The sequence below is a fragment of the Lolium perenne genome, chromosome 4 (assembly GCF_019359855.2).
Source record: "Lolium perenne isolate Kyuss_39 chromosome 4, Kyuss_2.0, whole genome shotgun sequence".
Taxonomy (NCBI): Eukaryota; Viridiplantae; Streptophyta; class Magnoliopsida; order Poales; family Poaceae; genus Lolium; species Lolium perenne.
Genome location: NC_067247.2, coordinates 114,723,740 through 114,737,043, shown reverse-complemented (window position 1 = coordinate 114,737,043; position 13,304 = coordinate 114,723,740). Strand labels below are relative to the sequence as shown.

The window sequence follows — 13,304 nt, the reverse complement described above, 5'->3', positions numbered from 1 at the left end:
ATGTTCAGCACAGCGCATACAATGAAAATCATGCAGTAATATACACCTTAAATTCTCACAATATAACTAGAAGACTACCGTGCAATATGAGAAGAGTGCAACCAACTGAATGTCAATGTTGTTGCACTTCTTTCATACCGTAGCAGCTCCGTCCGCGGCAAGAGACGGGACACCTAATGGCATCACCAAAGCTCCTCATGGATTCTCCTATTTCAATCGCTAGACTGCAAGATATCTGGCAATTTGAACAAGAGACAAAAGAATTCATCAAATGGCAGGGCTATCGGTACCGACCGTGAGGCACGACGAAACAAGGTTGGCCATCAACAGTCGGATTTCTACCAGAGGTGTTGCCTTCTCAGGAGAGACGTCAATCAACATCCCCATAGTCCAAACAAAATACCATCGGCATTTCAATAAAATATCAAACGAAAGCTCTCTTAGAAGATTGTACTCGGTAGCATCGCAAGCAACGTCTAAGGAACCCTGCTAACGGGCCGAATATTCGATGGATGAGCTGCATTTGCTGACGCGAACGGTGTGGCAATAAGTGACAGTCTAATTTTGACATAAATCACTGGCTCTAGAATGAAGGTAGCCATCTTTGGCACCAACGGATGCAAAAAAGGAAATCGATTGTGTCCTGTGAACCATGCGATTGAAGTAAAAAAAAGTGTCAATCCTTTTAGTCAACAACAAGCTATTTCCCCTTACCTTCTAAATTATTGTCCGTTGTTGTGAACCAAATGCAACTTTCTATCTTTCCCTATGAGCTAATTACACCCCGGGTATAACAACTTGCACCTCATGTGCAATTTAGTACACTAAGTTGTAAAAGGGGAAAACATGGTACAAGAAGTTGTAATTCGGAATCAAATTAGTGAAAAAGTCCGAAATGGTGCCACGGTGGACTCTGTCCCAATATAATGTTTTTAAAGACGGCCTATCAGGTTCTTTTTTTTTCCGTCATAGGTCCTTACCTTTTCATGCCAAAGGAGAGCGAGAGTATCGCTGATTGAGATTTAGTTCCTGTTTCTGTTCGACGAAGCCGGCGGCCATGGATACGCTCAGGTGCCATCCGTGTCGATGATTCCAGCGGTAACGATTCCGGCGAGATGCCGCCGGACCTGCACTTCCGCGCCTGGAATGAGGACCCGCCACAGTACGGTACGTCACCCATATCCCTCCGCCGGAACATCTGCTCGATTTCATGAGGTTTTGGTGTGGTTCTGTAGTCACCATGCGATCCACTCGTTGTAGTCGATTGCTGCTGAAATTTTAGAATTTTGGATCGTCAGTTTGCAGGTACGACCATATGCCAGTGTTTAAATACATCAAACAATAGAATCTAGATTAAACAAGTAAGAACTTAGATGAACATCCTCCACGACTAATAGTTTACTGAGGATGACTCTTATACTTTTATTCTTTCCAATCCAAAACCAAACACGCAGGACAAAAAATGGTACAAATATGTCTAGTAAGGTATTACTTTTACCTTTGTGAACACCATCGATATGGGACATTGCCTGAGATCAGACAGTGCTGCCGGTCAGTAACACTAGTAATCCTGAAACTATCAAAGTTGTAGAGTCAAGATGTTGCTTTGATTCAACAAAATTTGGTTCCTCTGAATGGTAACTTCCAGCAGAAAGCTCAACTTTCTATTACTGTAACTGGTGAGGCCTCTTCTCACAGGATGAATCCAACTTGCTATTAGTATAATTGTGTTCAGCAATACACTTGAGCATGGCATCGACATTAGTAACAGTCGAATCTATTAAAATGCAGTGCTACTGCTCATTCACAACAGAACAAGATACCCTGCACATGAACATACACTGCCAGTTTCAGTTAAAGTAGAGACTGTGTGCTAACAGTGAATTGTATATGAACCTTTTAGATAACCTTTTCAGTTGGTGGTGATAAATCTAGTGGACAATCTGGCACTTATTATTTCTGGAAAGAAAATTGAATACACTTAGTATAATTTTAATTTACCAATTAAAGTTCCTGTCAGTCTTGCACACTATTACTAATGTTAACACTTTTGAATGTAGGTCATAATTCGAATTTGTTCACTGCTGAAGTAAACCACAATGGCTTATTTTGTGGATTAGGTGCCAATTTATCTTATGTCAGTTCAACTGTGGATTATATTGACTTATGCTCATCTAAAAATTGGTCAATGACTGTGCTGGATGAAATCTTGTTCATGATTGGCTGTCAGAGGGACGGTAAATTGCATGCGTATTGGTGTTTACCAGAGAAGGAAATATATGATGGTTTAGTTCCTTTGGAGACAGATGAAGATTGTGCTTCTATGCTCAATGTCATCAAGACAGAGAAGTGTGTTGTTCTGTTCATAGATCATTCCAATTTCCTCAAGCATTTGAGATATGATGCTATTATTAGGAACAAAAGCCTGACCATGCCGTCTATGACCAGTCCAGAGGCACCAATGGCTGAACCTTCTAAATCCAAAGAAGGTGAAGCATCAAGTGCAGGTGTGGTTGTATCACATCAAAGGCAGATAGAGGAGGGAGATCATGAGTTTGAGGATTTTGAGAGAGAGAAGATGCAGTCGGAGGAGGAGGATGATGGTAGTGACAGTGACTATGAATTGTATGATAGTGATTGCAATGCGGAGTCAGGGGATGATGATCTATTTGTCGATAACATAGACAAAGATGTAAACGATAACAATGAGAAAGAAGTAGCTGTTGAAATGGAGGATGAAGCTGCTCTTGAGGATCAGGATCTGCATCTACTAAATGAAGAAAGGCAGGTACTGAAGAAGAAGTTCAGTACATTTGATCCCATAATTGACATGGAGAATCCAGTGTTCAAGGTTGGTCTTGTCTTCAGTTCTATTGAGGAAGCAAGGAAAGCACTATTAGCATACACAGTGAGAGCAAGGAAAAAAATCAGAAAGATAACGAATAATAGAAGTAGACTAGAAGCTGTGTGTAATGAAGGATGCCCATGGATGATAAAAATAGCAAAAGACACCAGATGGGATGGGGGATTTGCGGTGACAGCTTATGCAGGCAAGCACACATGTGAGAGTGTATGGGAGCTAAGAGCACTCACAGCAAATTTTCTAAAGGAAAAATTCATGACTGAATTTAGAGACAACCAGAAGCTTGGTCTTGCAAGTTTTGCTGCTAAGGTAACAAGGGAATATAATATGTGTCCGGACAGATGGAAGTTGAGCAGAGCAAGGAAAGCTGCTCTAACAGAAATTCATGGTGATGAGGAGGAACAATTTAGTCAACTACTGGATTATGGGCAAGAGCTTAGAAGGAGTAATCCTGGATCAAAGTTCTTTGTCACAACCAACTCTGTGGGTGATGCTGGTAGTGCAGATCATAAGCAACATTTGGCCACAGTATATTGGAGCTATGATGCTTGTAAGAGAGGTTTCTTAGCAGGGTGTAGGCCAATGATCTGTATAGATGGGTGCCACATTAAAACAAGGTTCAAAGGGGTGCTTCTGACAGCAGTGGGGATTGACCCAAATGATTGTATTTTTCCTATTGAATTTGGGTTGGCAGAAGTGGAATGTACAAGTAGCTGGGAATGGTTTCTCACCAATTTGAAGGAAGATTTAAATATATCCAACACATCACCTTGGACCATTATGAGTGATAAGCAAAAGGTATTTACTTGCTATCTTTAATGGACTTTCGATTTTTAATGTACTTGCTATGTTTATTGGATAATTGACTTGGTATCTTTTTAATAATACAGGGGCTAATAAACGCAGTTCAGAAAATATGGCCAGATTCAGAACACAGATTTTGTGTTAGGCATATGCTCCAAAACTTTCAGAAGGCTGGTCATAAAGGAGAAACCCTTAAAAATGACTTATGGGCCATTGCAAGGTCTACTAGTATTCCCAAATGGCAAAAACATATGGGAAAGTTGCTCGCTGATAGTCCCTCTGCACATGAATGGGTTGAGAAACTTGTTCCTAATACATGGATAAAAGCTTTTTTCAAAGATTTCTCCAAATGTGACATGTTGCTCAATAATCATTCATTATTGGTTATTTATTATGGTTCATTTTCTTGCCTATCAGAGTTCAAGTAATTAACTTCTTATTATTCATTATTTTTCAGTTACATTGTAGAAGCTAGGGAGTTGCCTTTCTTATCCATGCTAGAATCAATATTCTACAAGATTCTGCAAAGGATTGTTGGGAAGCAGAAGGAATCAAAGAAATGGAGTGGAAGGATCTGCCCTAAAATAAAGAAGAAATTGGAGAAATTCACCGAGTGGAGCAATGAGTGTGGTGTGAAACCTGCAGGTAACTTCTTGTACTTGGTCAGTACACATGAACATGAAAAGACTTTCAACGTTGACATGAAGACAAGAACATGCGACTGCAATAGATGGCAGTTAACTGGAATTCCATGTCACCATGTGATAGCATGTTGCAGAAATGACAAAATAAATCCTGAAAATCTAGTGCATAGTTGCTACACAGTTGACACGTACAATAAAGCATACAACTACAATTTAGCTCCACTTAGAGGCAGATTATTCTGGGAGAAAATGAATGGAGTGAAGATTCATCCTCCTCTATTCACAAAAGTTATGGGTAGGCCCAAGAAAAATAGGAAAAAGGAACCTGAGGAGAAAGTGAAGAATGGTGTGAAGATTTTAACAAAAGCCGGTGTGACAATGCATTGTTCTGTGTGCGGAAAACCTAACCATAACAAGAAAGGGCATGCCAAATTTGTCGAAAGACAACTGCAGGAACAATTAGAAATTCATGGGGATGAAGAAGATATTGAAATTCCAGAGATTCTAGAGGTAAATAATAAAATGATTTTTTCTCACATTCTCTGCATTTACTGTTCTACAAATGTTGTACTCAAGCTCGAAAGGTTTCATTAATGCAGCACATAATCCCTCACACTCCATACCCAACTAGGGATCCTACACACCAATTGGAAAGTATGGTTTATAGATTGGGGAAGGAGGTAATATTTAATGCATTATAATCCTCAATTTACTTGTGATGTGTATTCTAATGTTCCTCCATTTTTCAAGCAAGAGAAAATGTGCCAATGTCCAGAGTACTTGGCCCTTTGCCAGAAAATGCATTTGTTGCATCTGCAAGGGAAAACATTCCAGCAATAGGTGTGAGAGTGACCACTTCTTCTACTAGAGGAAACTTGAGGGGAAGATGCAGAGGAAGAAGTTGTGCAACAAGAGAACCAACAAAAAGGAAAGAACCAGCAGGAGAGGCTAGCACTACCAGAGGCAGAGGAAGAGGGAAAAAGAAGACTCCTGCTCAAGCTACTACAAGTGATGCACAAGAACCGGCAAGAACAAGCAGAAGAGGGTACAACACAGGCCAAGGAAGTACATACTACATGTTGTTTGGTGATGATGAACAACAACCAAGACCAACATCATTGCCAGACCTAAATGCAGAATTAGTACCCGTCCTTAATGTGCAAGAGTTTGCACTTAGCCAGAATGCACCACATGATGGTGATGTTTAAATGCCAGTCAATTTATGATAATTTTCTTAGTTAAGTCATTCGGTTTAGATGATATTTAAATGGCATTGTTACTTGAGTTACTTTTATTACAAAGTACTTGATGGAGAAACTAGTACCGTAGAGAAACAGAGTTATAATATGTGCCCCATATCTATGTTCAACAAAATCTCTTCCAAGCAGAGACATAAAGCATGACACTAGGCATACATATGTGACCAGGAAACCGAGTCAGCAAGACATCTAGTCCTGTTCCCTCAAATCCCCCACTCTCTCTTCATGTTGCTAGCTATGTTACAGCAGACTAGTTCCATGCACGGGAAGCCAAATACACCCAAATCTGAAATCAGTCACTAGTTAATTAGCTAAGTTTCTAGATCACGGAACGCACAGGCTCTACACATAAGCAATTCATTAGTCCAAAACTTCCCAAATCCATCGCATGTTATTTCTAGTGCCAGCTCTATTTCTGCACATGAATATATGCCCAAAAATAGAGTTGGTAGAAATACTCACCAGGCCAGATCAAGGGACGGTAGGAGGAGGGGACACAGATCAATACGGGACGCCGTCGTTGGGTTAACGGGCGGCCGGCAGCGGACGCAGGCACTCATACGGATTTGTAAATCAGCTCGGTGTGGTCGCTGTGCCGCGGCCTCCATGGATTTCCGAATCAGCTCCGCGTGATCGTCGTGCGGCGCGACAGCTTGGGCGACAACGTGATGTCCAGCGAGGGAGCAGCCGCAAGTTGGCGCGGCACAGCGGCGAGTGGCGCTAGCGAGGGCGTGGTGGCAAGTGAGAGACCTGCGGACACAACATGAAGATGGTGGGGAACGATTGACTCAAATGTTTGTCAGGATTTCAGGAGGATGTTTTTGCAAAAAGATAGAGCGTTAGTCATTTCCATCGTGGCATCACACGCGGCGGAACGCTACAGGCTCGGCCCTAATTTGATTCCGAATTACAACTTCTTGTACCACGGTTTCTCCTTTTACAACTTAGTATACTAATTTGCACATAAGGTGCAAGTTGTTCTACCCGGAATGTAATTAGCTCTTTCCCTATCACACTGTTATTTTACTACTAGAACTTTCAAGTATGCTAGCCAGACCGTTTTGGTTGATCAGTTCCATTGTACAAATTATGAACTGTGTTCTTTCATATTTTCACTTAATTCTGATTTCGCTGGTCATAGTTAGCACACACATGCTTAACAGTCTCGAGTTATGTGGCGTCACCATCAATTTTAAATCACAAGCAAGTTAGACTACAATCTAAATGACATATCCATGTCATCTCACCCATTTTCCATCAGCTAGCCACGGCATAGGCGCGGCGTGCCGCCGCGCCATCCAATGCTAGTATTGAAAAATGAGAGGTGGGAGGCGCTATCCTCAGGCAACACCAGGTCGCCACCGAGCTGTTTGACCAGTGAAAGAAAGCATAGTGGCAGATCTACCATACCAACAAAAGAGGAAGTGTCCATCCTCCCCCTTCCATTGTTTCCGACGAGATCGAGATCCTTGTGGTGTAGCCGCCGGCGCCCTCGCCGGTGAACTTTTCGCCGCTGCCGCCTATCACTCAGCCTGGTGCCCAGCTGCTACTGCGGCAACTTGTAGGGATACCTCCGCTCCTGCACCAAATTGCACGGCTCCTGCTGTGGCAGATCCTCCTTGACGGGCTGGGATAGGACGCGAAAGGCGATCTCAGGCCACGTCGGGCTGGAGGCGCTCCGGAAGGAGGAGATCGTCTGGCTTGGAGGTGCTCGAGCTCTTAGTCTGATGGGGTGGAGCTAGGTATTGTAGGAGGCCATCCAACGAAATGGCGGCGGAAGGCTGATGTGGCGAGGAACGATACGGCAGGACTGGCGGCGGTGGCACCTTGTGCCTAGGGTTCCGGAGGAGGTCGGGGCGTTGCTTCCCCTTTCTCTTGCCGTGTTCTGAACCGATGTTTTGACTTGTCGGTGGCACGAAGCGTAATTAGCTAAGCCAAGATCATTACCATCAGCTGTCCTATATCATCAGATTTCGATTGGGCGGACATGATACCTCTAATGACGACCATCAAATGCATTAAGTGTCAAACGATCAACTCTTATTTAATAGTAAAGATTTCATCATTGCCTTATTATTTTGAGATCTGGCGTAGATAAGCATAAAAGGACGCGGTAGCGCGGTGAAATACAAAAATCCTATTACTACTCAATTATATAACTTAAGAAAACAACGGTGTAAAAACATGCTAAAAATACGCTCATCAACTTTCTCAAGCTAGACTCTTGTCCTCGAGTAAAATAGAAACTTCATGAAACGTAAATCGTTAAAATAAATGAGATACTCTGAATTTCTGCCCCGACACCTCGATGCTTTGCATCACGTTATATGACCATACAGTAAGAACTTTTAGACATGAGAATGTGTATGAGATAGCACCAAGCATCAATAGAAGAATCAATCTAATTTCAGCGGGTACTCTACTCCTTACATGGCACTCATCTACCTACAGTAGCATTGTGCTGCTCCTTCGTCTACCTATCTAGACTTGTTATGTGTGTTAAACAGCGGAGAGTACTCTTTATCAAGCGCCTAGGAACTGTACATGTGGTTTCACCGTGCCCGCAATGGTTCCGTAGGCATTGGAAATAGTGGCTCGTGTTCGGGCGGTATGCCTGGAGCAGGAGAGGTTAATGTTGTCAAGATAGATGCCGCGACACTGCACACTCTGGCTGCACAGAATCCGGATGGCTTTGGGGTTGGAGGATGTCCCGTGGATGTTGATGAACCTGGCGTCAGATATGGCCACAGCGCTATCCTGCAAACACAACAAAGTGCACGCAAATGATTTCAAATTATTTATTTATATGATGCAGTGGCAACGTGGTGATGAGTTCAGTCACCTGTGGCGGACAATTTCCCGGGGGACAATAGAACTGGTCAATGTCAATAGGATATTGGACATCAGTCATGTTGAGGTTCTCAAAAAGGAAACCATTTGCTTTGCCACTGCCACCCTGCATCAGTAACAATTTAACACCATACTATATATTAGGGTAGTATTGTTATATATGCCTATTATCTGCAGCTAGCTTGTGTTATGTACATGCTAAATGCAACCATCAGTAAATATCTTTGAATACATGATGTATAGGCGCACTTATGCACAAGGCAAAGGCATGTTGATGCCGCTTTAGTGTTACCTGCCACGATTTGATCCTAACACCAGTCATAGTTTTAGAAAAGCTGCAGTTGGATACTGTAATCCTTTCCACAAGTGCTGTCGTATTGTTGCCTCCAAGGCTTCCCACACTACATAATAAGATCAGAAAGCTTCTTAGCTCAATGTATGTTACTGCTGGGGAAGAAGTTCATCAGTATTTGGTCAGCACGGGCTGCATGGTTGAGTAAAAAAAAACCTGATGCCATGACCAGGCCCACACGCGCTGTTGGTGATATTAACATCACTGGTCCCTGATAGAATCGACACGCAGTCGTCACCTGCATTTGTGCAATGTCAGTAGTTCCCAAAATAACACATTTGAGGACAGTGTGCAGTAAACATGTATGCATTTGAAGGGCTGCTGAAAGGACTGTACCGGTTTTGAAAGAGCAATTCGAGATATAAACGTGGTCGGATAAGGACATGGTGATCCCGTCCGTGTTAGGGCTTTTGCCTGGCGCCCTGACGGAGACGTTGTTCACCTGCACCTGGCTGCACCGGAACAAGGTCATGTGCTTGTCTGGGCTGTCCTTCAGGTGTATGTTCTTCACGGATAGGTTGTTGCAGCTTGCGAATGCTAGCAGCTGATTTCACAAACACAACAGGTACATAAACATGCTGTCTACCTGACCAGTAAGAGGCTGAAACTGAAAGAGATGTTTGTGGTGTGCACTTACAATTGGCCGGACACGACATTTCTGTCAAAAATGAGAGGATGCATCAGTTTGTTGCAAATGAATAGAGGAAGAGATCGAAGCAAGTGATATCTGCTTAGGCCTGAGGAGCCTACCTTCTTGTTGAAGCAAGTCCACCAGATGGCGCCATTGCCGTCCATCTGGCCACTCCCGTTCACCGTCAGGTTGTTGACGCGGTAGAAGGTAAGGAGGTTCGCTGCTGTCGTCGTCCAGATGGCGTTTGGCGCCACGATGTTCCCGTCCAGCTGCAGAGAAACTGATTCAGTTATCTCTTGCTTATTGCCGACGGATGGAAGATACAGGAAATTCAGACTGATCGTCAACAAATTTTACCTGCACGGTGACAGGCGACTTGCAGGGTCCATTCAACCTGATCTGGCTTAACAAGAACGTCCTTCCTCCAGGGATGACCATGGTCGGCGAGCTGCTGTCACGGCAAGTTGCGTTCCATGTCGCCGCGAACGCCTTTGGACACAGAGAAGATGCGCCAATAAGCAAACAAAAAATCTGATAAGCAATGCGATGGCGAAGCCAGATTTCCAGAATAAGATCAGGTTTGCGCTGGTGTTACCTTTGCATCATCTGTGCTGCCATCCCCGGCAGCATGGAAATCCATGACGCTGTATCTTTTTCCTTGCCGACCTGCTGCAGATTGAACGGCCGCGAACACGAGCAGCAGCAGCAGCAGCACGAAGAAGATCCTCTGCCATTTTCGAGATATCCGTCAGGCAAATCAACATATACTACTCCCTCCGATAATTGTAAGTGTCGTTTTTTTAATTCGAATTAGTTATATTTGAACGAGAGAAGTCCAATTTACCTCCCTAAACTCGTCTCAAAGTTCATATACAACCCTTAACTTTACTTTGGATTCAATCTTGAACCCTAAATTCTATAAACCGTTTGGAATTGGACCTTCTACCTTTTTTGACATGTATTGAACCGGTTTTTCTCGCCAGTTAGCGGTTTTTCTTCCTATATACTGTGCCAACTCATCAATATACAATATACACGCTACACGAAAAAACAGCTTAATACAATGCAAGGGGTGATTTTGCATCTTGTTAGAATTCAGGGTTGAAAGTTGAACCAAAATAAAGTTAAAATATTGTAAGCTGAACTTTGAGACAAGTTTAGAGGCTATTTGAACTGAAACCACGACCCTTATTATGGATCGGAGGGAGTATAGAAGATAAGAACAGGATCTACAATTCTATCGAGCTGATGAACAATGGTGAACTGAATCGACACATACCATGATTTACAGTACCGATAGGATTGGCAGCCACGCGCTCTTGATTTGATGAAGAAGAGCTGAGGAAGCTACGATTGCAGTGCACTGATGCTTCTACTACCAAGGGCGCGCGCGTGTGATGTATTCACGCGCCAATGAGCGATCACACACGTATAGCAATGGCAGACCTTGATCGAGCCTCTCCTATCTTGGTAATGCTCTAGAAGTTCAGAATTTGTTTACAAGGTTTGATCAGTGCAGGGGATCGCGGCGGTGTTTCTTCCTTGTACGTTTGAACAAGGTCGGCGACATCCAAGATTGCCAGGCCGGTAGTTTCGCCAGCCGATCGATCCTCCTGTGCTGGGCTGCTTTTGCTCGTCGTTTATAAATATACGCACCGACAATTTCAGAACGGAATCGTGCTCGTTTTGGAAACGAGTTAAAGTTGGAAATATACAGGCAGTAATACTACTCCCTCCGTTCCGTAATGTAAGACGCTTCTCGCCACGATCTCCTCAACCACTCCTTCTCGGCCACGATCCCTCGCCCAGGAGCACCTAAGAGCTGCTTCTCCTCCGCCCATCTACCATCAGGTGCTCCTGGGCTCTGCATCAGCTACACCTCCGGCCTCCAGCACTTCTCCACCTCCGGTCAAGACTCCCTCCCGCTGCTTCACCTACGGCATCCAGTTGTTTCCCCTGATCATTATACTCACTCCCAGGTCGCCAGCTCTCCTGAGTCCATGATCGTCCAGGACAAGAGGGCCGGAGTGGACAGGGGCGGTGGAGGCGGGGGTGAGTGCAGGACCGTCGACAGCTGCGGGGAACGGGTGGCGGCAGTGGTAGCGGCCTGGCCGTGCTTCTGTGTTTCTCCTCTGGCCCTGCAACAACAATTGTCAATTCAGCACATCAATATGGTGCTGCCGGACCTCAATTTCAGTCCACCAGTAGATGAACAAATGGAAGTAGCTGATGAACAAGATGTTAGAGTAGATGATGCAATGGATGATGTGGATGACCAAGAGACAGGTACAAACAAGTTCAGTTAACTTCGTCGATCATTTATATTCACAAGTTTGAGTACATTAATAGAGGAACTAGAACTAATGTTGCTTTTAACAGTAGGACAAGTTAACTGCAAAATCTATAAGTAACAGATTCACTTCACTGACCAAACATGAGATTTCCCAGTGTCAGATGACAAGCAAAAACATTCTACACCAACTTGGGTATCAAACTCAAACATCACATTCACTTCAAGATGGTCCCACGACCAGAAACTAGATTCATGTCCAAGATAACTATTTTTCCAACCAACAACAGGTTCCAGTACCACAAATCACCACCAAGGGGTTGACATACACAAGACTAAGAAATGGGACAAAGTCTACCTTGTTTCTTACGATGCTACCAATCTTGATAATGTCACAATTCATCCCATCATTGAGTACTTTGATTGCCTGCGAGGAAAAACACTGGTGAAAGGGGAAGTGCTGGTCAGACCATAATTGCATCAAATGGCATAGGACCAAGTCTCAGTACACTCAAACAGAAAAATGAATTGGAATGATAAAACATACAGTAGCATCAGCTTACCATTGCTGGCATACCTGTGTCCAGATGACGACGCTGACCAGCTTGCCATTGCCGTTTGCTTCACCATTTCCTTCAACAATAACTGCATGTTAGTGAAAATTACTGCCAAGAAAATTTTAAGAAACTTGCAGCCTAAAATATCAGCTAAAGCGAACTGAACTAACTGAAGAAAATACAGTTGACACCACAAATCATCTTTTAATGGCAATGAACCATATGAAAAGCACTGAGTCTCCAGCAACAAGTCTATTAGCACTAACAAACACACTATGTACTGAGCCAGTAGCTAAGAGGTGTCTTTTGGGTTGGTACCTGGCTCTCGATTTCAGAAACATCTGTGACTTATATTTTAGGAATCTGTTTTTTTTTTTTTTGCCAGCCCGTAGAAGAGAATTTACTGAAACAAGGTGATGATGTAGGAGTACTAGGAACAAGGCCTGGAGAATTTACTGAAACAAACTTGCCTTGGAAGATGTGCCTGAACTTCCAATCGTTGTCATGGATGTCCCTCGCAATTAGCTCCTGAGCATCCTACAAACCACACTATACCACCTGTTATTGGCAACAGCAGACCCAAAAGGCAGGGTGCGAAATGGAAAGGGGCACCGCCCAGAAGTAACACACTCATCACACCAGAGGAGGGAAGACGCGCTTAGCGGCATGGCACGGCACGGAGAAGCCGCCGTGCGTGTTGGTGTCGCTGGTGGTGAGCGTCTTGCAGAAGTAGTTAGTGGGGCTGCTTGCTCATGATCCCCATCTCGGCCGGCAGGTAGGCGTCGTTCTGCTCTTGCTGCAACCACAGATCAGCGCAATGGAAAGGATGAGAACTCCATGTAGAATCTCATGAAACAATAACAATTTAGATTCGGTTGAGTTTTAAATACTAAAGCACACAAGATAGAAATTTAGCTACAATTCGCCAATTCGGTTGTTCTGGCTAAGCACATAAGCACCTAATGATCCTGAATTCAAAGATGCTGTAGCTAAAATTGGAATGGACATCCAGCTGGTGCAGCAGCCAGCAAATAGCCCAGATTTGAATGTCAAT

General features: G+C 43.7%; 1 protein-coding gene and 1 long non-coding RNA gene across 5 annotated transcripts; both read right to left on the bottom strand.

Annotated features, from left to right (window-relative positions):
• Positions 1–967: 967 nt before the first annotated feature.
• On the bottom strand, positions 968–6,350 carry LOC127293684 (uncharacterized). Of its 3 annotated transcripts, XR_007846041.2 has the most exons (4): positions 6,033–6,350; positions 2,265–2,870; positions 1,499–1,824; positions 968–1,270 (listed from the first exon to the last, which is right to left on the bottom strand). It is a non-coding gene; the product is annotated as an uncharacterized lncRNA (long non-coding RNA). The 3 variants fall into 3 exon arrangements; XR_007846039.2 differs by having other exon boundaries at positions 1,499–2,870; XR_007846040.2 differs by lacking the exon at positions 2,265–2,870.
• Positions 6,351–7,830: 1,480 nt separating this feature from the next.
• Positions 7,831–13,041, bottom strand: LOC127293683 (probable polygalacturonase At1g80170). Of its 2 annotated transcripts, XM_051323320.2 has the most exons (11): positions 12,257–13,041; positions 12,052–12,135; positions 9,999–10,130; positions 9,761–9,892; positions 9,523–9,672; positions 9,410–9,430; positions 9,109–9,316; positions 8,929–9,010; positions 8,713–8,821; positions 8,413–8,526; positions 7,831–8,327 (listed from the first exon to the last, which is right to left on the bottom strand). In XM_051323320.2, exons 1-11 carry the CDS (start codon positions 12,266–12,268, stop codon positions 8,094–8,096), a joined length of 1,278 nt encoding a protein of 425 aa, XP_051179280.1. In that variant the 5' UTR covers positions 12,269–13,041; the 3' UTR covers positions 7,831–8,093. The 2 variants fall into 2 exon arrangements, with proteins under 2 accessions (XP_051179280.1, XP_051179282.1); XM_051323322.1 differs by lacking the exons at positions 12,052–12,135; positions 12,257–13,041 and adding an exon at positions 10,683–10,814.
• Between the last annotated feature and the right edge of the window lie 263 nt (positions 13,042–13,304).